The sequence below is a fragment of the Triturus cristatus genome, chromosome 3_2, assembly GCF_964204655.1.
Source record: "Triturus cristatus chromosome 3_2, aTriCri1.1, whole genome shotgun sequence".
In the NCBI taxonomy this organism is placed as follows: domain Eukaryota; kingdom Metazoa; phylum Chordata; class Amphibia; order Caudata; family Salamandridae; genus Triturus; species Triturus cristatus.
Window position 1 is genome coordinate 288,670,237 of NC_140584.1, and position 26,796 is coordinate 288,697,032.

The following is a 26,796-nucleotide window of genomic DNA, read 5'->3' on the forward strand; positions in this document are numbered from 1 at the left end:
CTCACTCTCTACTACTCACTCTCTCCTACTCTCTCCTACTCTCTCTACTCCTCACTCTCTACTCCTCACTCTCTGCTACTCACTCTCTGCTACTCACTCTCTGCTACTCACTCTCTGCTACTCACTCTCTGCTACTCACTCTCTGCTACTCACTCTCTACTACTCACTCTCTACTCTGTTACTCATCCTCTACTCTCTACCTCTCTCTCTACTACTCTCTACCTCTCTCTCTCTCTACACGCAAACATATGCACATATATATATATGCATATATATGCATATATATAGATGTGTATATATATTCACTTAAAAAACCATAGGTTTCACACACGTTATAGTTAGGAATTAGCATTTTAAAAACCTTGCAAATTCACTGATAAAAACCATAGGTTTCACACATGTTATAGTTAGCTGGACATTTCACTCGTAAAAAACCATTGAAATTCCCCCGTTATAGTTAGTTCAGCTAAATATAACTCGCGCGACCGCAATCCACTGCTGATGACGTCACATATTACATCACTCATGACATGGTCAGTGACATCACTGATGACATCTCAAATGACATCACTGATGACATCATCCAGTGTATATGTGTTTTTCTGAAAAATAATTTTTTTTTATATATGTATATCTAAAAGGTTAATGGAAGAATAAATGGGTAAATAAGTGTCTAAATGGATGTTTTTTTTTGTAAAATTAATTGTATCACTGACTTATTAACATTATCTTAGTGATGTAATATGTGACATCATCAGCAGTGGATTGCGGTCGCGCGAGTTATATTTATTTATTGCTTATTAGATCACTGTAGTAAAGCTACTGCTCACCAGTGAAGTCTGCTGCTGGTATTGAAAGTGCATGTTTCAGTCTGCATGTCAGAATTTTTTAATGAAATAGAAGAGGATTTGAGAAGTCACTCAAAATGTGCCCTAATTTTTCTTTTTTCAGCACTAATCATAATTTCTATGGCAAAATGAACCCCCTCATTGTGTTCCTTTTAAATTAAACTACTCACTCTCTACTACTCACTCGCTACTACTCTCTACAACTCACTCTCTACACTCACAGTGGAGAAGTGTGGCTCAATGGTTAGAGTGGCAGACCTCGATGCAGAGCACTGGTCCGGGACCAGGGTTCGATTCCCGACGCGGCAGGGTCTCGGGCTATAAATTCCGCGGACCGGATATTCTCGCATCAGTGCCTATTCTAATCATGGGTCCCACGCTGCAACTCTGGGCAATAGCTTGCTTAGTCTCCACAACGGCCCCAACAGCGCTGGGATGCCTGGCTTCACCATGGGGGTGCCCAGGAGCGGACACTTCACACGGATAGCCAGGAAGGGTTCCTACAGCGGTATGAGTACAGCGCGGAGATACCCCCAGGGGTGATTCGGCGCTATATAAGCTCATACACATTTACACATTTACATTTACATTTACTCTCTACTACTACTCTCTACTATTCACTCTCTACTACTCACTCTCTACTACTCACTCTCTACTACTCACTCTCTACTACTTACTCTACTACTCACTCTACTACTCACTCTAATACTCTCCACTACTCAACTACTCGCTACTACTCTCTACCACTCTCTCTACAACTCTACTACTTACTCTACTACTCTTTCTCTACTACTCACTCTACTACTCTCCACTCTACTACTCTCCACTACTCACTCTACTACTCTCCACTACTCACTCTCTACTACTCTCCAATACTCACTCGCTACTACTCTCTACTACTCACTCTCTACTACTCACTCTCTACTACACACACTCTACTACACACACTCTACTCTGTTACTCATCCTCTACTCTCTACCTCTACCTCTCTCTCTACACGCAAACATATGTATATATATATATATATATATATATATATATATATATATATATATATATATATATATGTGTGTATATATATATTCACTAAAAAAACATAGGTTTCAGGGGCGTTATAGTTAGCTGGACATTTCCCTCGTACAAAACCCTAGAAATTCCCCTGTTATAGTTAGTTCAGCTAACTATAACACGCGCCCCCGCAATGCACTGCTGATGACATCACATATTACATCAATCATGACATGGTCAGTGACATCACTGATGACATTTGAAATGACATCACTGAAGACATCACTGATGACATCATCCAGTGAATGTGTGTTTTTCTGAAAAGTTTAAATATGTTTTATATATTTATAGTGAAAGGCCTATGGAAGAATGAGTGGGTGTATAAGTGTGTGAATGGGTGATTTTCTAGGTGCGTAACTGACTCTATAAGTGAGTCATTAAATGTATCTTACTGCAGACTAGTGACTAAACTGTGTGAATGTCTGTATGTGTCTGTGTGTTGGTGTATAAGTGGCTGCATGGTTTTGTGAATAGCTATATGAGTGTCTATATGGGTTATTGATTGGTTGTCTGAGTATCTGTATGGGTGCCTGAGTGTTTGTGTGGGTAGGGTGTGTGTGACTGTGCATAGATGTGTGAGTGGGTGATTCAGTGGGTGCATAGTTTTAAGAGTGCATCTGTGATGGACTGTATGGTTGGGTGACTGTATGTAAGGGTGTGTTAGTGATTGAATGTATATCTCAGTTGTACATGTGTCAGTAACTACATATGTGAAACGCAGTGTATATGTTTGTAAGAGTATATAACTATCTATATGTGAGTGTGTGTGATTTTGGGAGTGGCTGTATGGATGAGTGTGTGCTTGTATCAGTAATTGTATAAGAGCGTCAGAATTTGTTAGTATTTTTATGAGAAAGTGAACTTGAGTGTTTTTAACTGTATAGGTGAGTAAATTGGACTGTGATTAATTATTTGCATGACTGACTTGATGTGTCAGTACCTCAATGGATGATTGGCGGTGTGTGAGTGTCTATATATGTGTATAAATGCATATGATAGTCCTGTACAGAGTGACTGTAAATATGAGTGACTGTACAGGTGAGTGAGCGGAGATGTATGTAGACCTAAGAGTCAATGAGTGGGTGTGTAGTTATTGGTATTGGAGTATCTATGGTTTTCAAAATGGGCGTTTGAAATTTTGAGTCGGTGTATCAAAGGTTATATTAGGGTGTGAGAAGATGCACTAATTTATCACATGGATGATGACATCAGTGATGTCATCAGTGATGTCATTTGAGATGTCATCAGTAATGTCATCTGTGAGGTCACTAACCATGTAATGAGTGATGTAATATGTGACGTCATCAGCAGTGCATTGCGGGGGCGCGAGTTATAGTTAGCTGAACTAACTATAACAGGGGAATTTCTAGGGTTTTGTACGAGGGAAATGTCCAGCTAACTATAACGCCCCTGAAACCTATGTTTTTTTTACTGAATTTCTAAGGTTTTTTAAATGCCAATTCCTAACTATAACGCCCCTGAAACCTTTGGTTTTTCAGTGAATTTCAAAGGTTTTTTAAATGGCAATTCCTAACTATAACGTGTATGAAACCTATGGTTTTTTCAGTGAATTTTAAAGGTTTTTGAAATGCTAATTCCTATCTATAACTTATCTCTAAAGATATCATGTTTAATGATTTTCATTGGATTTCTATATTTTTCTAATTCAGTGTGTCAATTTCATTAATTATGTTTTTTTGAAATTCTTTATCACCATTTTTAAATTAATTTTTTAATTAATTCTTTTAAAAATTAAAAAATATTTGTTTTTATTGGGTTTTTCAAACATTTTTGTATATTTTAAAAAATATTTCTTTAACTATATGTTCAAAACTTTATTTTAAATATATATTTTTTCCATGTTTTTGGATCCGCGCAGCCTATGCGCACCGTTCTTGATCCCTACGCGTTAGCATCCGCGCATGGTATGCATTGGGTACGTGTTTAGTGCGCGATCGCAATGCGACAGGTGCGCGACTCCCAGCCTATACGCGACACGTTCGATGTACGTAACGCGACGTTTACGCGCTTCCGCGATGCGTCATCTGCATCTATGACGCGGTAGGTACGCGGATCCCGTGAAATTTTTAACATTTAAAAAAACATGTATATATATGTATTTCATGTGAATATTAATTCTAGACAAACTCTAAACTAGTCTTAAAACTAATATATTTTTACATCTAATCCTATAATTTTTTTTCATTGTGAATAAATCTGTTTCTGCTTTTCTCCGAGACTATAGAATGGGGTCCATTTACAATAACAATCTGCGCTTTTATATACAAGAGATGTATAGGAGAGATGGAGTACACTTTACTGATGAAGGAAACAGAGTCTTCTTCAACAACTTTAGACTCTGTATAGGTACTTACTTATAAGTACCAAAAACTCTCAATGAACACAACGGCTCTTTTTAGAGCCACTCTAGAACAAAACACTTAAGCTTGATGTTTATCTCCCAGAAATGTCAGGTTTTTTTTCCTTGGGTCCGCGCACCCAACGCGTTAGGAACCGCTCACCCAACGCGTGAGAATCCGTGCACCCAATGCGGTAGGATGTGCGCACCCTGCGCGCATTGCCATTTTTTTTTTTTAAAAAGGGGGCCCCAGGGGGTCCTTCTGGGACCCCCTGAGCACCTCTAGAGGGTCAGAGTATTTCCACTCTGCCCCCTTTATATGTTTTACACACTTATTCCCCTTGTTTCTTCAGCCTCGCTTCTACCGAGGCAGAAAATGGCCGCCAACAGTTCCTGGTTTCGAATGTAGACAGACACTCAACAGCCAATTAGCATTCAGCGCGCGATCTGGAGTGTGCGCGCTTGGTTCGGGGAGGGTGCACTTACGGTGCGGGTAGGGTCCGCGGATCCTCCCCGGCCATATATATCACTAACATTTTTACCCTAATTTTCTCAGGAACTACTGAACAGATTCACACCATTTATGCAAAAGGCACGAGCCTGAACTGAGGACTACCTCTTTGCCAAATTTGGTGTCATTCCGTTCGGGCTGTAACTGCGACAACAGATCCTATGGGAAAATGCATGGGGAAAATGCATTTTGGGACCCCCCTTTTTTCTCGGCCCCCGCTTGACGGATCACCGCGAAACTTTCAGAGTAGGAGCGGAGCGGAGCTGGCCAAAAGTTTGGAAAAGTTCGCGAGGATTCATCAACCAGCGCCAGACTTATTGGGAATAGAATGTTGCAGATTTCCTATGGAAAATAGGTCCTAACTATAACTATCTACTGGCGACCGCCAAAATATATATATATATATATATATATATATATATATATATATATATATATATATATATATATATATATATATATAACCTACTGGCGGTCGCCAGTAGGTAGTTATAGTTAGGACCACGTTTCCATAGGAAATCCGCAACATTCTATTTTGAATAACTTTTGCGCCGGTCGACGAATCCTCGCAAATTTTTCAAAATAGGTGGGGCGCTACGCTCCGTTCCTACCCTGAAAGTCTCGGGGGGATTCGTCAAGCGGGGGCTGAGATAAAAGGAGGGTCCCAAAACGCGTTTTTCCCATGCATTTTTCCATAGGACCTTTAGACACAGCTACAGCCCGAACGGCTGAACAGAATTACTTGAAATTTGGCAGAGAGGTAGTCCTCAGGTCAAGGAAGTGCCTTTTGTAGGTTTGGTGTAAATCTGTTCAGTAGATTCTGAGAAAATAGCCTTTAAATCAATATATATATCTGAGCCAGCTTACGGTGCGCTTACGGTGCGCTTACCGTACGCGTACGGTGACGTGCGCGAGCGCGATTCTGATTGGCTGTTGGATCTTATTAAACATTCGAATCGGCCGAAACCAGGAAGCGACGGCCGCCATTTTCTCTCTCGCACTCTGAGGGGGGCAGCATAAATGAAGCCCAAAAATGTGTAAAGGGGCAGTATATTGAGATAATAATCACCCAGCAATGATATACTGGCCCCCAAACAACACACAATGCCAAAAAAAAAACATTTTTTTTTTTTCGAAAAATCGCCGATTACGCTTACCGTACGCGTACGGTTAAAAAATTTTTTTTTAAAAAAAAGTATCCACACTCTCCCCACCCCATGTGTAAATGGCGCCCGAAGGGCACCATTTGTGCATGTCTTATAAAATAACTGAAAACAATAAACAAAACATTTCACAACGATGCGCATAATATGTCCCCCATGTGCGCACGGTGCGCGAAGCGCATCGTGCGTACATGGCCCATCTCGCATAATGTGGGCACGCGGTGCGCGCAGCGCACCGCGTGACCACCGTGCGTGCATGGCACTAACTGCGTAAAGTGGGCGCGCGGTGCGCGAAGCGCACCGCGTGCTCACTGTGCACGCACGGTGCACGAAGCGCACCGTGCGCGCACGGAACGAACTGCGTTAACTGGGCGCGCACGTCACGAATGGCGTAAAGTAAGTTAGCATTTAAAAAACCTTGCAAATTCACTGAAAAAAACCATAGGTTTCACACATGTTATAGTTAGCTGTACATTTTACTGATAAAAAACCAATGAAATTCCCCCGTTATAGTTACTGTAGGCAACTGTAACTCACGCGACCGTAATCCTCTGCTGATGACATATGTGTCTTTATGAAAAAAAAATATTTGTAATATATGTATAGCTAAAATTTAATGGAAGAAGACATGGGCAAATAAGTGTCTAAATACAGTATTAGCATCAGCAGAGGATTACGGTCGCGTGAGTTATAGTTGCCTACAGTAACTATAACGGGGGAATTTCATTGGTTTTTTATCAGTAAAATGTCCAGCTAACTATAACATGTGTGAAACCTATGGTTTTTTCAGTGAATATATATACACATATACATATATATATATATATATACACACACACACATACATGTATTACCTACTGGCGGTCGCCAGTAGATTGTTATAGTTAGGACCGTGTTTCCATAGCAAATCTCAAAATTCTATTTTGAATAACTTTAGCGCGGTTGACGAATCTTCGCGAAATTTTCAAAACTAATGGGGCGCTCCGTTCAGCGCCTACCCTGAAAGTCTCGGGGGGGATTAGTCAAGCGGGGGCCGAGAAAAAAGGGGGGTCCCAAAACGCATTTTCCCCATGCATTTTCCCATAGGACCTTTAGTCGAAGGTACAGCCCGAACGGCTGAACAGAATTATTTGAAATTTGGCAGAGAGGTAGTCCTCAGGTCAGGGATGTGCCTTTTGCATATATGAAGTCAATCTGTTCAGTAGTTCCTGAGAAAATTGCAGTTAAAAGCACATACATAGCTATAGCCGCGCATCGTGCGCGCACCGTGCACGCACCCTAACGTGCACGAGCGTAATTCAGATTGGTTGTTACATGTCAGTCAACGTTCGAATCAGTCGAAATCAGGAAGTGTCTGCCGCCATTTTGTTTGTTTTCAGTGCGAGAGTGGAAAAGGAAGGTGGTGAACGTGAAAAGGGGGCAGGGTAGAGAGTTCCTGACCCCCTAGCCTTGGTCAGGGGGTCCCTGAAGGACCACGAAGGCATAAAAAAACATTTTAATTTATTTATTTATTTTTTTAAATCGCGGAGGTGCGCGCACGGTGCAAAACCATAAAAAAAATTTAAAAATTTAAATACGTCATTTATTGAAAAATAAATATATAAAAAAAATTATAAGACATACATAACTTAGCATTTAAAAAAACGTACAAATTCACTGAAAAAACCATAGGTTTCACACACGGTATAGTTAGGAATTAGCATTTAAAAAACCTTGCAAATTTACTTAAAAAACCATAGGTTTCACACATGTTATAGTTAGGTGGATATTTCACTCGTAAAAAACTAATGAAATTCCCCCGTTATAGTTAGTTGAGATAACTATAACTCGCGCGGCCGCCACTCTATCACAAGGATGATGTAATCAGTGATGTCATGAGTGATGCCACTGACCCGGTCATGAGTGATGTAATATGTGACGTCATGAGCAGAGGATTGCGGGCGCGCGAGTTATAGTTATCTCAACTAACTATAACGGGGGAATTTCATTGGTTTTTTACGAGTGAAATATCCACCTAACTATAACATGTGTGAAACCTATGGTTTTTTAAGTGAATATATATATATATATATATATCTCCCCTGAAGAGGCGAACAGATAAATTGAGGTAAATCCTGGTAAACCCTGAATGCATCAACAAAATTAATATTAATGGAAGTTCACAAGAAATAATGGACTAGCCGTAAAATAATGATGAATACCTAACTAAAAATGTTAACAGTATTAATACATATTAATGTAATTGTAACTACACTCTTGTTCCTGAGAAAAGAAACTTAAAATATGTGTCTCATCATTTCCTTCCCTAAACAAAGGAATGTGTCTAATGTGTGCACGTGTGAGGTCTCTGTAACCTCAGACTGCAAAACTGGTACAACTGGAGTCAAACTACCTAGACATATAATTTGAACTGCCTGTGATAACATTCCCAATTTAGCCCCCAAAAACAAAAAAGGAGACACCAGTTACTTTTCTCCATCCCTTCCCTTCTTTCCTCGTGTGCACATAGGGATTGTGTTCCTCATCCCGTGTGTCTAGAAGTAGATAGAGGTGGGTTTGCATCTGACTACCAACAGCCTTTCGTCCTGCACTCAGATATGGGACTCAGGCAGGGTGTGAAGCCCACGTCCTAGTAGTTTTGTTTTACTATATGGTGTGGCTCCTGCTGAGTTGCACATTCCTGTGCATTCCCGCCCTTCAGGATCTATTAGTTCCTTATGCTAGTTCTGCTTAGAATATTCGTACAGTGGCTTAGTCGAAAGGAGACTTGTTTTTGTCTTTTGTTTTTGATCTTTCAAATGGTCTTTCAAATGTGCCTCACAGAATGTGCCAGCTACCAGATCTTTTTCTATATTGGTACACATATATTTCGTATATGTGTACCTAAAATTCTATTAAAAAAAAAGAATTGTTTAAAAACATATCAGTGGAAAAGCTAATGTAAGATCATCACACAGATAGATTCAATAAGGTACCTAGTAGAGAGAAGATGTTTTTAGAAGATCCGGATGGAAGATGTGTGTCAGAAATTAGGCGCTTTAGATCTTTTGAAAGTCTGTGTAGGGAATTAGAAATCGGGAGTTCAAGCAAAAGGATTGTCTATCTTTTTGGAATGCAGTGTAAGGAAGCCATTAATTTTGTGTGATATATATTAAATCCTGGATATTCCTAATGTAGTGAGCCTAGTGTAAAAGCTTCGATTAGGTCCCAGGCCTTCCTGTTTCAAAGGGACTGTGTTAAAGTTTGGAGAAACAATAATTAGGGCTGAGTTTGAATGTGACATCTACGCGTGGTTGTCAGATTGACGCATTCATGCCTTTGTGGGGGGAGGGTTGAAGTCTTATGTGGCATTAGCTCAATTTTTCGGATTCACTTGTTTCATGCCTATCTTTCTTCTGCAGGACCACCTCTATCACTGCTCCCAACCCCTTCTCTCCCGACACAGCTTCAAAGTCCGCTCTACATGACCCAAGGCTCGACAGGTATTCCAGGAATGATCTATATTAGGTTTACCTTATTCTATGCTGCTTTGCCTAAGTGCTACTACAATCTCTGTTTTTGTCTTTGCCACTTGTGGAATCCGGAGCCAGTTGTCTACACTAAGGGCTTGCTCTCTTGTTGGAGCAAGCACTTGGGTATTCTACCATTTCATCGGTTCTTCAGCATTCAAATACAGCGCCACCTTATCCGTTTCGGCTTGTTTAGCAAGCTTTAACGAAAGCAAAACACTGTAATGTCAGCAGGTTACCTCATCACAAATGAAACTGTACTAACTTTTTTAATTGAAATGAAATGATCTAATTGAAAATGTATTATTGACCGCTAAAATGAATGTATCTGTTTTTATATTAGTTTTTTTATGAACCTAGAAATGTGTGTAATATTTCTATAAGAATATATTTCTTGGAAATAAATGACTTCTGATCTGATCTGATCTACTGCTAGAATGAAGACTGACAAAAGAAATGAAAAAACAAAGCACTGCCTCAGCCGCAATGCAACGGGTCGTTACTGAAGGCATGCACCTGTGATACGTTAAGTGTGGTTTGTGTATGTATAGGGAAGCAGCCTTTGTTGATAGGGTTGCATTGTAACTGGGTGAAATCTTCTACTCTATTCTTCTCAGCAAGCTCCACCTGGCTTCGGTCGGGGAATGTTGATATGTCCCAAAGCCCTCTCTCAAATATTTGCCTTCACGTATCCTATCACTTGTCCAAATGACATGCCCTCATGTTATTCTTTCCCACCACAATCTCCCCTTCCAAGTACATGTTTCCTCTTCTGTTGCAGGCAGGTAATATATACATATATATAGTACAGCAAATTTTAGTCCTCACTTGTGAATGTGTCCAGCAAAGCTCTTGCAATTGATAATGGATGTGCAATTAAGTAACCATGATGTTTTTTATGGGACCCTACGCCCAGGAAGGCGCTATCTTGGGGTTAAGCTTTAATACTTTTGTAAAATCTCTTTTGGAAATGCTTAACATATGGATTGAGTTTCATACACCGAGTCCTATTTGCAAGGGTGCCATTCCACCACGGTTGAGATTTCATCACAGCCCTTATTCTGGCCAATGGATTCCAAATAAAGGGCTCTTGAAAGGTTCACATCTCCTGTCAGGATTTGAAGAGGATAGGGGAGAGGTCATAAATTACATGTAATTAGGGATTTACATTTTTATGCAACATGGCTCCATGTTTCTGAATCCTTCTGTCTGATGCCACGTCTTCTTTCCTCAGGAAGCCATCTCTTGCCTCCGCAAAGCCTGTCCCCGAACCTGCGACACCAAAGGCGCTTCCATTAGACCACAAGCTGGAGAGGTAAGCCAGGATCTCTTCTTTTGTGTAGTTCATCTTGCAATGAGGAGGAGCTTTACTACGTTAGACCTCATTCATAGTGTAGGTTTAATACAGCATGAAATATCACACTGTGTTTATGTTATCACCACTGTTGGGAGGCATGTAAAAATTGCTGTTGTTACAAATCATCTCACAGATTGTGATGATGAAGGCAGTAAAACAAGCTGTTTGAGTGCTACACCTGTTTTACCACATTTAGCCTGCACCTTACCAGTGACTGAGTGGTGATCTATAGTGGACCTACTTGTGAACAATGGCAGTGCCCAAGGACACTTGCGACAAACGATATCAGTGCTGGCTGTTGGGAACAGTCTAAGGGTCCTTATCACATGCCTAAAAAGCCACTCCTAAAACCGTGTGAAGCAGTGGTAGTGATAGTGATATCCGCAGTCGCTGACTTCTTGAGATATGCCATGAGACTCCTCCTTCTAATGATTTTTCAGTGCTTTAAATGTTGCTTTTGGATGTTGTTTTTATGTGGTTTTTCTAGATTTTTTTTGGTATAGTTGAGTGTTAGGAATTGAATCTCCCCTGCATGGTGTACAAATGTGTTCCCCCGAGTGCCTGACTACATGTATCTGGTGTCCTGATTTTGATTTTGACCCTGGCGTCTTGCTAATCTAGCATGTGCACAGAGGCTTAGGCTTGTATGATTACATGAGCAGGTCCTGTAACATTGAGGGGCCCACCAAGTGTGCACTCATGATAGTGACAGCGGGCTGCAGCACCACTCATGGGTTTAGTGCTTAGAATAGTGGTGGCAGTGTACCATGATTTGTGAAACAATTCTTGACCCAAGCTTTTTATGTGGGTCACTGAATTGGAGACCTACTGGCCGTCTCCTATAAAGTTCTGCTTATCCGGTCCTTTGCGCTAACATCCCAAGTGTATGTTGATGTTTGTAGCCTGTGTGGTATATGCTTGATGTATCCTTGAACCAGATTAATGGAGGCCTGTGAGATCCATTTGGTTTTCCCTGGCTTCTGCACAAGATGGAGATGAGGGTTATTTTCCCCATCAGTGAGCGTGTTTTGCTGGCATTCCCTATGTTGGGGTGATGAGATCTAGACACTGGAGGGAGGGGAGTGAAAACAGGACTCCTTAGTTATTCAATTTGGCCTTTTGCTTAGCAAGGAGCTGCTGGCTAGTCTTACTGAACCCTGTATTCGGTGGGTGCTGGGGTGTGGGGTTTACTGCAGACTCCGTAGCGGTGCAAAGTGGGGAAAACTTTTAGTGAGATTTGCTCTTTTGTCTTTGCCTGATTACTTTTCCAGTTGGTTGATGAAAACGCCAGATGCAGAAACCTAATTCCTCTTTGTGCCTTTATCGAGTGTGCTCCAGGTTGGAGACCACCCTACTGTGATAAGTATCACGCTGCACAAATGCTGCGTCTGGAGAGCACCTTGGGTCCTTGAAAGGAGAACAGCCTCAGCCCAGTTCACATCTCCGGTCTCATTTTGTTGTATTAGTGGGACTGCACAACTTTTATTACTTCTTGCTGTTTTAATTCCAAGTCCTCTATGGCCAAGGAAGGAGGTGCTCTGCAAGACACCCAGAGTATTGCCGTTCAACCAGGACTGGTTTCTACATGACAACCACCTTTCCAGAGGTGAGGATATCACTTAAGTCTAAGGGGCATATTTACAAGGAAATGACGGAGCGCGGACCTGTGGCAAATTTTGCAGCGCCACGCTCCGCCATTTCCTAAATGCAGAGATGTGCCGTATTTGCAATAATACGGTGCACCCCTGTGTTTTCTCTAGTGCTAGCATTAAAAATAGCTGCCTAGCACTAAAGCAGACACCCTTGTGCCATAGTGCAAGGGTGCCTGTGTTGTCGGGAATCATTTCTGCACATAACCCCTAAATAATGGCGATTTGTTACTTCTATGTGTACTGCTATCTACAAATCAAAGCAAATCCTCATTATTAAATGATTGTTTATGTGCAGGATGGGACACATTTCTGCACATAAACAATCTTTAATGGCATTTAGCTTTTTCTATGTGTGCTGCAGAAAAGCAAAAACAAGGAGAATAAAAGTATTTCCCTTCGTTGCGCCATTCTAACGCCTGCTATTGCATGGCCTTCCTTTTTGGTGCTGCCTGAGATTTACAACTCCTTGTAAATCTGGGGCAACAACAAAAAACAATGGGTGTTGTGGTGGAACGCCCACAGCAACACCCATCGCATGCCCCTTTCATGCTGATACCTGCGTGAAAGGGTACCAAGTCTAAAAAGCAGCGTTGAGACACAAAAAGTGGCTTAACGCCACTTTGTAAATATGGTGCAGGGCATTGCGGCAGCGGAACGTCAAAAAAGTGACTTTCCGGTGGCACAATTCCCTTGTAAATACGCCCCTAAATCTCTTGCTAGAGGTTGCATTCTTGTCCTGAAGTGTCAAGAAGCGTGCCTGCCTACTGAGAGAGGAAACGAGGTTGCCAACCTTACAGGATGAGTGAGTGCAGGAGGAACGAAATGGAGTGTCTGTGGGGCTCCCATAAGAGAGACTGACTGCAATTGCCAAAGCCCAGTCAGGGCTGCCCTTGTGGGTGGGACCCGGTCTGTGCAGGGCCACAACTGCCAGTGGAAGAGTCGACCTATGCGAGACCATGCCTTCTTGAGTTGATTGGCCAAGCTAATCTGATTTATGTACACAATGGCAAACTGGAATCCACGATACATAGGAAAGCCACTACTACAAATAATGTTCTCCATGCTGCTAGCCATCATGACAACAATCTAATATGGAATTGAGATGCTTAGAACAAAAGAAATTGTTCAGAGAGAAGTGAAATGGAGAAATATATCACTAAAGCAAAAAAAGCGATTTTTGGATCGCGATTATCCTGCTGAGATGATAGAAAGAGCGTGTGAAAGTATGACAGAAATCAAAAGAGAGGAAATCTAGCAACAAAAATCTATGAAACAAAGATAACGACGAGGGTAACAAAATAAGAATGATAACAACTTATAAGCAGCAGATCCCACTAATCAGGAAAATATTTCTGAGACATTTGCACCTATTGTTGAAGGACTCTGACTTAAAGGAGAGAATAGAGAATTGCCCTCTCCTGATGTTTCTGAAAGCCTCTTAAGATCATCAATGCTGGCAAAAAGCTGCTTTGAAGAAGAAAAAATATATTTGGTTAAGAAGGAAAAAGGATGTCTTTGAAGATGTTTTAAATGCAAAGCATGCAAGCAATCAATGAATGTTGGTTACTGAATTTGAAGTGCATGGTGGAAAGTTCTTGGTGAGGAAATATATTAATTGCAAACCTACATCTGTAATTTACATGTTGGAATGTCCGTGCAAAAAAAATTATATTGGGAGTATGACTTGTCCACTGAACAAATGTATTTTGAAACACATACAGGCAATTGACAACCAGGACCCACCGTATCCTATCATGGGACCTTATATTAAAGAGAATAATGGGCAATCTAAATCACTACGTTTTTAGGAAGCTGATGGAGAAATCAGTACGTGGGGGTGATCGTGTTAGAGAACTCCGGCAATTGGAGTAAAATACATAATGAAAATTAAAACAAAGGATTCCACGGGACATAAACAGGATGAAGAATTCCATGTTCATTTATAATTTTTGAAATTATTGTGTCCAGAGACATTGGCTCTACTCCATTGCTGGGACTGAATGACATGTTAAGTAAAAAGTTAAGAATCATGACATTGGGAAATTTCCACATAGAAAATATGCCCACTAGAGGGAGGGATTGTGCTGTTTAACTTTCTACATTTTGAGAAAAGAAATCCCACCTACTGGAGCATGCATGAATCGGTCACTTTATATTGAAAGAAATTATGATTGTTTAATTGGATGTGATTCATTTGATGAACAAATAGAAATGGATTATACAATTTGCCTCAAATCAATAGGAAATATAGTGATATTACGTTATAAATTCCATGGGAGGTATTTAAGGCGTAGTCACAAAGAATAGACTATACTCGTGAACAAGAACCCGGTCGAATCGCCTCATGTGTATACTTGATTTATAAGGTTCCCTGTGGCATATTAAAAAATGATTTCACCACATTTAAATGTTGCCTTCATTTGTGGATAAAGATATCTCTATCTATACACGCACGCACACATTTATAGTTAGGTCAGCATTTCCACAGGAAATGTATTTCCAAAAGTTGCTCTTTTTGACTAGTTTCTACCTTGAAAGTTTTGGGAATTGGGATGATCCGTAAAGCGGGTGCCGAGAAAAAGGGGGGGGGGGGGGCAAAATGCAAAATCCCCATGCCTTTTCCATTTTTGTTTTTTGAACAGTGGTACCACTAAAAATGAAGTATACCACATTTGGAAGAAAGCTAAATGTTCATCCAGAAAACGTGCTTTTTGTATTTTGGTGTAAATCCGTGCAATTGTTTTTAAGAAATTAAAATTAAAAAATATTTGTATAATTGGATGGTGGGGTTTAAATGATTCTTGCAAGAGTCCCTCAATCCCAATAAAAAAAAACCCAGAGCATTCTGATTGGCCCTGTTTTGTATTTGGATCAAATTACTGCCACAGTAGCGAGGCTCCAGGAGGTGCGAGCATTCTGATTGGCTGCCTGCAACGTGAGAAAAAATGTCGCAGATAGCCATTGCAGGACTTGGGGACTTAGTCACCTGTCCTGAGATTATTAAAACAAATATAAACAAGGGTGCATGGTTGGTGTACTCCGCACTCCTAGCCCTTGAGTGACCAAAATATATATTTGTTAAAGCCGTGATCCGAATGTAGTCCTGTGGCACAAAAAAAGGAAAACACCGGCCAGCGTAATTTCTTATTTAAATTATGAGACCCTTGGGGTGGGCCAGAGTCCGTGGGTCTTGTTAGGATATATTTGAGGGAATTAAGTGTTTTTAGTGGCCCCCTCCATAAGCCTCCATTAGGCAGCGAGGAACCCATTCCTCGGGCCAAATGGTAAATAGAGGGGAGGGTGGCATGTGCGCCTCCACCCTGACCCTGGTGAGACCCAAAGGACCCCATACCAGATGCTCTTTCAGGCAGGGAAACACAGATTGCTTTCGCCCAGCAGAAGCAGTGAAATTATACCTGCCACTGCCAGGCAGGAGTGATGCTGGCACCCTATGCACTCAGGGTGGGTGTCTACAGGGAACTGGTGAGGCCGTGGGGGCTGTCCTGTGCCTCCCAACTTAGGGCCTCATTACAATCTCGGTCGGATGGCAACCGACGGCCTGTCGGTTGCGATCCAACCGACATCTTTACATTCAGTCCGACAATAATCATCATAATGCTGCAGTCGCAGGCAGAGGGTGGAGGGACCGACTGCTGCCTATCCGACGGGCTCAAGGAGCTTATCGGGGCAGCGGGTGGAAAGTAATCCCCTACAATGGGGCAGAGCCTGCTCAGGCACCACCGTAGGGATTACGATCCACGTTTCAGGCAGCCTTTCAATCAGAAACAGACTTTGGGGCCCCTAGCAGGGTCCCTATCCCTCCACGGCCTCCGCTAAGAGGCCTGGGGGGGCACCTGTGGTGCCAACCAAACATCAATACCCCACGTGCCAGGCACCACATGGTGCCTGGCTCACGGTGCATGGATGTTTATAAACATCCATTTTCCAAATGCGGGTTGTGCTGCGACCATTTTCTGCCCGCTGCACAAGCCACATCAGGAAAATGGATGTTTATGACTGCCTCATGGGCGGTAGCATCTGAATTTGTAGGATGGAACCGCCAACTACTAGTCGGTTGGTTTCCATTCCGGCATGATGCCGGTCGGACACTCGTCAGACCGGCATTAAAATGAGGCCGATAGTGTTTTGTAGGGGTCCAGGTGCCCACCTGGGATATAGTCCCGAGGCCACTATTGGCTTAGGGAGGGGGGCCGCGCTTGTGAAAAAGCAAAGGTCCAGCTGGATGGGGACCCCAGGACCCAAAGTGGCTTGGCAAAGGGAAAATCACGCTCCTCTCCAATTAAAAATAAAAAACAAAGGCCATTTAAGATGGGTTCCCGGGGCTCGAAGTGGCCCCCCTCTCCTTAAAAAACAAAAGATTGCTAATTATAACTTGCGCCTTCTCCATGCACTGGTTATACCCTTGCATATTATATCACTTGCACCATGTGAAATGACAGCATTGATGACAGCTCTTATGACATTGCAAATCACATTATGTGGCATAGTGGCGATTTATAGTAAATGTAGTGTGTAGAGTGAGGTGACAACACTGTGTAGAGAGGTATGCGATTTATAGTAATTTGAAGGTGTTGTGTAAATTATAAATATAAAGTAAAAGTATAAGTTTAGAATTCTACATTTTGTGTAGTCTAAGATTTGTTTGTATAGAAAGAATAAATAAAGTTACAATAATTTAAAGTTGGTGTGTAGATGATATATTTAATAAATAATAAAGTATTCCCAACAATAACTAAGGTTTAACTTTTGGTTTTTGCATTGAATTTGATTGTTTTTTTAATTAAAATGTGTTTGATATTGTAGAGTCCAGTGTTGTCAGGTGAAGGGTCATTAAGTGTAGTGTCACACAGAAAAGAGGAGGAGAGGGTCATGTAGTGTTGTACCGTGTAGTGTTGTAGAGTGGAGTGGCGTAGTGAACAGTGGACTAAAGTTTTATACAGTTCAGTGGTGTGTTGTATAATACAGTGGCGTAAAGTACACTAGAGTGAACAGGCGTAGCTTAGATTAGAGTAGGCCTGAGCTGAGTTCGCTGAGTTTTATTCCGCGGAACTCCACGAAGTGCTGGAAAAACTCAGTCTGTGGAAAACTAGCTGCAATAGCTGTTAGCATCTGCTGAAGCCATTTTGTTTGTGGCAGCCATTTTATTTGGCCATGTGCTCGCCATGTGCTTTCTCCCTCTTCGCTGTTGACTGCCCTTGTATTCTGCTTGTGTCATGTGATATAGTTAACTCTTTTAGCACTGAGCCAGAGCCTTGCACATGCTCAGAAGAGTCTGTAGCTGCTCATGCACCTGCCTTAGACTGTAACTGTCAGGCTGTTCTAACGGATGTCAGCAACTCATTACTACTCCTACTTGTTGACTGTGCATTTTCTGTATGACCATCTGTGTGTGTAACTCTTCTCATGTGTACTTGTACCACCTCCTTTTGAGCCCCTGTGTGGGTATAAAAGGCGCCTGTTCTCTGCACTCCTTAGACTGTCTCCTACAGTAGCCTGAGGGTACTGAATGACGCAGTGTCCCTCATGTGAGGATAATAAATACTTATTTTTGATATTACAGCTTCTGTGCAATCTCTTCTTTGTTGGGTTAAAGGACCAGGTGTATCAGTGAACCCCTAAAAAATTTTTTATTTCTTCAATTCGGCGGCGGAGTCTGTTAAATCGCGCTGCTCGCACAAATTTTTAGTGGCAGGAGTTTGTCCCATGCTGTAAAATCAGCATGAACGGCACCACACATCATGCCAGAGGGTGCTGCTGCTTTCTGCCGCTCAAGCAGACATTCTACTCGAGCAGTAGCATCCTCAGCGAGAGCGGCAGATTTCTCAACGTGAGCGGTCGTGACATGCTGCGACCACCTGCGTTGAGAAATCTCGACGGGAGGAGGTCTAGTGCTCAGTTTTTTCTTGCGAGCACTCGTCAACTTAACATTGGCGAGCTGCTTGAGAGAAAAAACTTCGCTCCGCATCACTTCGCAGAGTTTTTCAGAACTCTGCGATATGTGCGGAGTGGGAAAAACTCTGCAAACTCCACCGGTGGAGCGAAATTCTTCACCCACCCGTAGCGTACAGGTGAGTAAAGTGCTATAAATTGGAGTGGCATGTTGTACAGTACAGTAGCATGGTGTGGTGTGTTGTAGATTGTTGTAAAGTGTTGAAAAGTGGAGTATAGTGTTGCACAGTGGAGTGGAGTGGCATACAGTGGATTAGAGCAGAGTGCAGAGTGGTACAGCGGTACAGAGTGTAGTAGAGTCTTGTAGAGTGGAGTTGCATAGAGTGGAGAAGAGTGTGGTAGAGTGGAGAGTTGTACAGTGCTATAGCAAGGGGTAAAGTGTTGTGTAGTAGAGTGGGATGGAGTCCAGTGGAGTAGTGTAGCATAGAATGGAGTAGCATGTTGGAGAGTAGGGAACTGCACAGCAGAGTAGAATGGACTGGCATAGCATACAGTGGAATAAAGGTTTGTACAGTGGAGTGCTGTGTGGCAAAGTGGAGTGGACTGCTTGTTGTAGAGTGTCAGAAACTGTCGTAGAGTAGAGTAGAGATCTAAAGAGTGGATTACAGTGTTGTGCAGTGGAGTGGCATGGAGTACTGAGCAGTATAATTTGGTAGAGTGGAGCGGCATAGACTTTCGTGAGTGGCGTAGAGTAGTGTACACTGGAGTGGCATAGAGTCTAGTAGTAGAGTGGAGTGCTGTCTCATGGAGTAGAATATGGTAAAGTGGGTTTGAGAGACATAGATGGAGTTGCGTAGTGTGTTTTACAGTGTTCTACAGTGGTATAGAGTAAAGTACAGTGCTGTACACTGGCATTGACAGGAGTACATTATTGTACACTGTAGTGCCACAGAGGGGAGTAGCGTGTGGTAGAGTGGAGGGGGCGTAGACTGTTGTTAAGTGGAGTACAGTGTAGTTGAGTGGAGTTGGGTAGAGTGGAGTACACTGGAATAGCATAGAGTGGAGTGACTTAGAATGGAGTCGTAGTGTAGTATACAGTGGAGTAGCATAGAGTGGAGTGGCATAGAGTGAAGTGGAGTACAATGGAATAGCATACAGCGGAGTGGCACACAGTGGAGCGGGGAACACTGGAGTGGCATGAAGTCGAATTGCATAGAGTCGAGTGGCGTAGAGTGTAGTAGCGTATAGTGGAATAGCATATAGTGGAGTGGCGTACAGTGGAATAGCGTACAGTGGAGTGGCAAAGAATGGAGTGGCAAGGGGTAAAGTGGAGTGGTGTAGAGTAGAGTGGCGTAGAGTGAAATAGAAGATAGTACAGTGGCGTGGAGTGGCATGGAGAGGAATAGCATACATTGTAGTAGCATACAGTGGAATGCGTACAGTGGAATATCGTATAGTAGAGTAGCATATAGTGCAGTAGTTAATAGAAGAGTGCTGTGGCCTGTAGTGGTGTGCAGTGGAGTGGCAGAGTGGAGTAGCATACAGTAGAGTAGCGTATAATGGAATAGCGGATATTGGAGAGGCATTGAGTGGAGTTGCATACAGTGGAATAGCGTAGAGTGTAGGGGAGTACAGTGGAGATGCATATGGTGGAATAGTGTGGAGTGGTGTAAAGTGGAGTGACATATACCGGAGTGGTGTAAAGTGCAGTGGCATACAGTGGAACAGCACACAGTGGAGTAGAGTACAGTGGAATGCCAGAGTAAAGTGGTGTATAGTGGAATAGTGTACAGTAGAGTGGCATATATGGAAGTGGCATATTCTGGAGTGGCGTAGAGTGGAGTGGCATAGAGTGGAGTGAGGTACAGTGGAATGGTGTGAAGTGGAGTGGTGCAAAGTGGAGTGACATACTGGGAAATCGCGTACATTGGAGTGGGGGTAAAGTGAAGTGGTGTAGAGTGGAGTGGCATACTGTAGAATAGCATAGAGTGGAATGCTGTTGAGTGGAGTGGTGTATAGTTGAGTGACAGAGTGGGGTGAGGTACAGTGGAGTGGCATACAGTGGAGCTGCAACGCGTCGAGTGTTGTAGAGTCAAGCGGGATAGCGTGTACTGGAGTAGACGGTAGTGGTGTACAGTGTAATAGCATACAGTGGAGTGGTGTAGAGTGGAATACAGTAGAGTGAAGTGTTGTAGAGTGGAGCGGGGTCGCGTGTAGTGGGGTCGACAGCAGTGGTGTAAAGTGTAGTAGCGTACAGTGGAGTGGCATAGAGTGTAATAGCTTAGAGTGTTGTGGCGTAAAGTTGAGTGCCATAGAGTGGAGTGGCATAGAATGTAGTAGCCTACAGCGGACTGGTGTAGAGTGGTATAACGTTGAGTGTAATGGCATAGACAGGAGTGCCATATAGTGGAATAGTGTAGGGTGAAGTGTTGTTCAGTAGAATACAGTAGCGTATAGTAGAATACAGTGGAGAGGCATACATTGGAGTGGTGTACAGTGTAATAGCTTGCATTGGAGTGTTATAGAGTGGAGTGGCATATGGTGGAGTGGTGTACAGTGGAGGGGTGTAGAGTATAGTGGCGTACAGTGTAATAGCGTAAAGTGGAGTGGTGTATGCTGGGGTGGCGTAGAGTGGAGTGGCATAGAATGTAATAGAGTAATGGGTCGTATCGTATCAGAGTGGCGTACAGTGGAACAGCAAAGATTGGACGGGCGTACAGTGGAGTGGTGTAGAATGGAGTGGCGTAGAATAGAATAGCATAGAGTAGAGAGTGGTGTAGAGTGGAGTGGCATACAGTGGAGTTGGGTAGAGTGGAGTGGTGTACATTGAATTAGCAGAGAGTGGGGTGGTGTATAGTGAAGTGACATACAGTAGAGTGTCATAGAGTCTAATAGCATAGAGTGGAGTGGCACAGAGGCATAGAGTGGAGTGCGGTACCCGAGACAGACATAGCATGAAAGTGGGTGAAAGTGTATAGATGTAATGTGGTAGAAATATAGATTGAGGTATAAATGGTCATTTTTGGTAGTAGGTGTAAATAGTGTAAGGGGTAATAATGTTATAATTCATAAAATACTTAAAATATATTCTGTAGCTGTATATCTCAGTACCTTCATTGTATGCTGTGGTAACTTCACGGTATACTGCAGTGGATGCCGATGAGAAGGCACTATTTCATTGGATAATGGCTGTCTTTACAAAATGTAAAAGACAGCCATGTTGATTTTATTACAGTTTCGCTGCATTGTGGGTTTGGGCCCTAGATATAGGTAAGTAGTAGGTTTTATTAATGTTCCCTACATATTATTATATTATTAAAGTGGTAATAGGTAGAGAAATGTATTTATATTTTTCCATATAACATTACAAGAATTTATGGTGAAGCACACTTTAAAAAAAATAATTATTATCTAGCGTGTTAATTTTTAGTACCACTGTACTTTGTAGACTTTTTTTTGTAAAGAATTAAATGTGTAGAACAAATTCACTGTAGTACACTATATTTGTAATATATAATGTAATACTTTGTATTTTTAATTTCTTAACTTTTTTTAAGTACCTCAGTGCTTCTTAGGAATTACCTCAGTACATGTTTATTTTTAAAATATACAGGAACTTGAAAGAAACTAATTTTCCTTACCTGTTACCACTTGGCGGTAATAAGTAGAGATAAAATATAAATCCTAATACTTACCTACATCTAAGGTTGTAACGCAGAACATAGCCAAAGTGTACTTAAAACAACATGGAAGCCTTTAACCTTTGTAAAGGCCTTCATTAGCAAATCACATAATGCCTTGTCATCGTTATATACCACGGTACAAAATACAGCACGTTTTCACAAAAGTACTGCGACAGCAGATATCAATAAACTAAAACGCCTCATAACTTAAAAAATACTTACCCTACTTACCTGTACTACCCAAAAGGATCATCGACACCATGCAATGTATATTCCTGCCAAATTTTATTGCAATCCATTCAGTCATTTTTGCACTATGCATGAGTATGAAGTCTATGGAAAATGCATTGGTGCCCCCCCTTTTTTTCTTTGCACCCCTTTGACAAATTTCCATGAAACTTTGCATCATCTGCCAATGTGGAAAAAGGAATAGGCCTGCAAAGTTTCATGGAGATTTGGGAAACGAGCGCAAAGTTATTAGTGGACAAAGTTCTGAAGAATTCACATCTCTGTGAATCCTAACTATAACTAGAGTGGCTGTTGCAGCTCTGTAATGTAAGATTTAACCATACCCATGTGCTTTCCCTGGAAGTAATTCATTTTCTTCTCATTTGTTTTCTGCACTGAAGCATTTTGTGAAGATTTGCAAGTGCTCTCCCTCTACCAAGGAATCAGTGGAATCATTGCCTCTAAGTTTATTCTATCTTTATCTATCCAGGAAGGCCTCTGGAGAGTCAAGACCCACCACCCTTTCTCCTCTGAAGCGTCCATCTACAGAAAGGTAAGCTGTTTGGATTTGGACATTCTATTTTTCTTTTTTTTACTTTCCAAGTGATTTATTTCTCATATCCCTTATGGTTAAGAACCTACCCACTCTGGGCTGGTCGAGTGACACTTATTATCTTTCTTACAGTAAAGCATTTTACCATGGAGTTATGAAATGTACTATAATTTCCTAAACTTAAAGCCCTGCACTTGCCATTACATCTTATCCTTTTCCTCTCACGTAGACCACCGTGGTAATATTCTGAAGAAGAAAGAAAGTAGAATGATTGGGTTACCAGAGATATCCCACTCTCTGGAGAATTACAAGAATTTCTGAAAATTGCTGGAAGCTATGCCTGTAAAGCTCATACATTTGATTAATTTCAGAAAATGCCTCGTTGCTTAGGGCAAACATGTGATACTGACAGTAGTGCTGTATTTAAGAGTTCTAGCAGTAATGTTGTTTATGTTTAAGTGAATCACATTAAAGTCCACATGGTATTGCCTAGAGGGGATTCCTCTCAGTTTACTTTAAATCACATGTATTTGTGATTGGTCAATAAGAACAATTGAACACACAAAAAGGTTAAAAATGAGAAATAAATATGTGAAGTATCACTAGCCCTAGATATTTTTGCAAGAATACAAGAGACTTTAGTGACACTGCAACACAAACACCATTCACCTGTTAAATCGATAAAGTAACCACCACCATTTAATACAAATTAGTTACATCCCAAGCACCACCTGCATTCACTACTGGCAGACTAACACATTTATCATAGAATCGCAGACTTTTACTAGACCAGATCATAACAGATGGTTGGTTCCGCCAAGACAAGTTGTAGCCTCTATTCTATTCTCAAACCTGATTCCCTTGGAGTAGGACATAGAGAATTGATTTCGAATTTGGCAGAGTACGGACCGTAGGTCTGGCAGAATACTTTAATACTTTGCCTGCCAAATGTACAGATGTCCGCCTGCACAGCGGACATCCCTTGCATTGGCGGAAACTGCCATAACGGTGGTTTCTGTACATGCATTGAAAGTTAGACTGATGGCTTCATTAACAATGATGGAGTCCGATGGAACCTTTCAAAGTAAAAAAAAAAAAAAGTATAAACAAAATCCCAAAGCTGAATTTTGTTTTTGAAAATAAAAAAAGCAATTACACTGTCACCATGGGAGGTTTCTCCTATGGCGTCGGGGTCATGTTGCAGTTTTCACTGCCCTTGCTGCCAGGTTTTACCTGATGGTGACAGAGTGTGAAAACTTTCCATTTGTTCACCCACTCTAAATGGGGTAGGTGGACACATGGCAAACCCTCTGACTGCTCTTAATCTGTTGGCCTGTCTGAAGGTGTAGGTCAGTGGCAGAGAAGGAGTATTCTCCGTTTGTGACATACTGAAGGTACACTCGACTTTGAATGAAGTAGATGGACCTTCAGTTTGGTAGAGACGGTACTCCGTCGCCGTTGCGATGGCGTAATCTCACAGCCAAACTCTACATCAGGCCCTTACTGTGCTCATTAATCAGACCATAGCTTAAAGATAACATATCAGATAGATCTTCCACTTTGTATACATAACTTCTAAAACAGCTAGAGGCATTAGGTGAATTTAGCTAGGAAAATTGATTTATCTTAACCGAGAGCACTTTGTCTCTAAAAATAAGAAATTTGTGCCACATCTATTTCAATGTCAAGGCTGATGAGTTAAATCTAAAAAACTGGACAATAGGTACACATTTATATACAGTTACAGTTCAGCACCTATTTCGACTTTAGGCACGTTACCTCCCAAAAACAGGACGCTGTTGTCATCACCAAGTCATTCAACGAGTCTAAATTATAAAACGTATTTTTCTTTTTTGCTCCATCTCCATCCAAATCAGAGACTTGAGACTGCAAAGAACGTAATAGATATCTTATATATTTGGCATCCTAATTAAATTAAGGCCAAGAAAAACATATTCCAGTCTGATTCCACTCTGGTCCACACAGGTCATTTATGTGCAGTTGTTGTTGTATGTGGCCTGTGAACTGGATAGTGTACATGTGATAAAATGTGTTGCAGCTGGCAGATATATCATATACATCATGTGATGGTGCTGAGTGTGATCCTAAGGCTTAGGATATGGTTTCACTTTAATACTACCCCCGCTCGCAGTATGAACCTTGCTGTTAGGTTGACAGTCATTTATGTATCTTCGTCTAATGAAAAAGTACTGTTGAATCAATACATAGTCTGTACTTTTAACCTTTTATTTGCATACAGGCTTTCTCAGTCTTTCAGTCTTTCACTGTTTTGTCATCGTTCTAGTATGGACATCTATCTCCCACTCTACTAGCATTAGTTTGTCATCATGTAAGCATTTTAATCTCTTTCTTCCACATCTGTACAGACATTGGGCATGATTCACAAAGGTAAACATACACTTTTGCGTAAGTTTACTATTTTTTTTACTATTCACAAACTACAAGTTAATAGTAAGTTTACTCGGGTGGAGAACATCGCACAAAAAAGTTGGGGCAGGCCTATCTTTAAATATGCGGTGTTTTCCGCCCCAATTGCGGACTCTCAGCAGTCTTGAACGTCCTATTAACTCATAGTTTGTGAATAGCAACAAAAATATTAAATTTATGCAGAAAGTGTAAGTTTACCTTTGTGAATCAGGCCCTTTTATTTTAACCCCTTCAGCGCGGCGCGGATTACCGCGCCGTGCTGAAGGTTCGTTGCGCGGGCGGGGCCGTGACGGAGCGGTTCCGACATCCGCACAGTGCGACCGATGCGCATGACGGAACCGCTCCGTCATGCACATCGAAAGGGTTAAGTGGTGTCTGTTAGGTCATTTGTCCCAGTGTTTGCCCAAACCCCTACAACCCCATATTTTTGTTTTTCCCTGGTATTTCATCTCTTCTGAAAATCAATCCATATTTTTTTTAATGAGAAATGAGAATGATCTCTTATTGTATATCATGTTCCTTGGGCGAGTTACTGTCTTCCATCTGAATGCATGTTCTTATGACGCATTCTTTTTCCCTGCAGTCGTCGTTCCGACTTGCGGAGTAAGGGTATGCGGAATCACTACGCGGTCGTTGTAACGACCGCGTTGTGATTTCCTGCGGTGAAAAAGATTTGTGGTAAACGTAGTTCACCCTTCCATCTTCATTGTATGGCACGCTCAGGTACTCGTGAGATCCATTGAAACCTGGTTTATGCTGGCGGATTGCAATCCTTGAAACTTGAGTGGTTATTAAACATCGATTTCTGCGCAATCCAACCCTTCCAGTTATCTGGTGAAGTTTGGAAAATTTGTAAACTTCCAACAAAGTGCTTATTTCATATTCAGGATATATTTACCTCTTGAAGTTAGTGTCAGTTGATTAATGGGCAGACAAACCGATTTTGCATTTACCATAATTTAATTGTTTCATATTTTTTTTTAATCTCATGCGTAATTTACTGTCTTTTTTGCTAGCAGAGCGCAAGCGCTAAATGGCCGACCATAGACGTGTCATATTTGAGAGGATAAGATGAATACTAGGCCTGGGTGAAGTTCCGCGTAGTGACCAAAAAACTCTGTAGCGCTACGCAGAGTTCTGCAAGTGGTGGAGTGCGTTAAGTTGCGCTGTTTACTCTGATTTTTAGCGCTGTGTGTTTGTCCCATCCTGGAAATTCAGCACGAATAGCACTATGCTAGTGCAAGAGGGCGCTGCTTTTTCTGCCACTCGAGGAGATGTTCTACTTGAGCTGCAGCTTCTTCATTGCGAACTGAAGGTTTCTCAACGTGAGCTGTAGCAGCCATCCACGATCGTCCGCTTTGAGAAATCTTGCCGGGAGGTGTTCTGGCGTAGGATTTTCCAAGTTCATGCTCTCCAAATTAACGATGGTGATCACAAGTGAAGAAAAAACTTGAGTTTTTTAAAACTCTGCATGCTACGCAGATTGCGAAGTGGGAAAAACTCCACA

At 41.8% G+C, this 26,796-nt stretch overlaps 1 protein-coding gene across 5 annotated transcripts in view; it reads left to right on the top strand.

The window, feature by feature from the left end:
- The window catches only part of LOC146857170 (transcription elongation factor A protein 3-like), a 200,230-nt gene that overhangs the window by 107,321 nt on the left and 66,113 nt on the right, over positions 1 to 26,796 (top strand). For all 5 annotated transcript variants that reach the window (XR_014979861.1, XR_014979862.1, XM_085647658.1 and 2 more), the window contains 3 exons: positions 9,351 to 9,431; positions 10,693 to 10,773; positions 22,779 to 22,841. Coding sequence is in view for 3 of the 5 variants with exons in the window: in XM_085647658.1 (XP_085503784.1) it covers positions 9,351 to 9,431; positions 10,693 to 10,773; positions 22,779 to 22,841 (225 nt within the window). In the remaining 2 variants the exon portion in view is untranslated. The remainder of the gene's footprint in view (positions 1 to 9,350; positions 9,432 to 10,692; positions 10,774 to 22,778; positions 22,842 to 26,796) is intronic.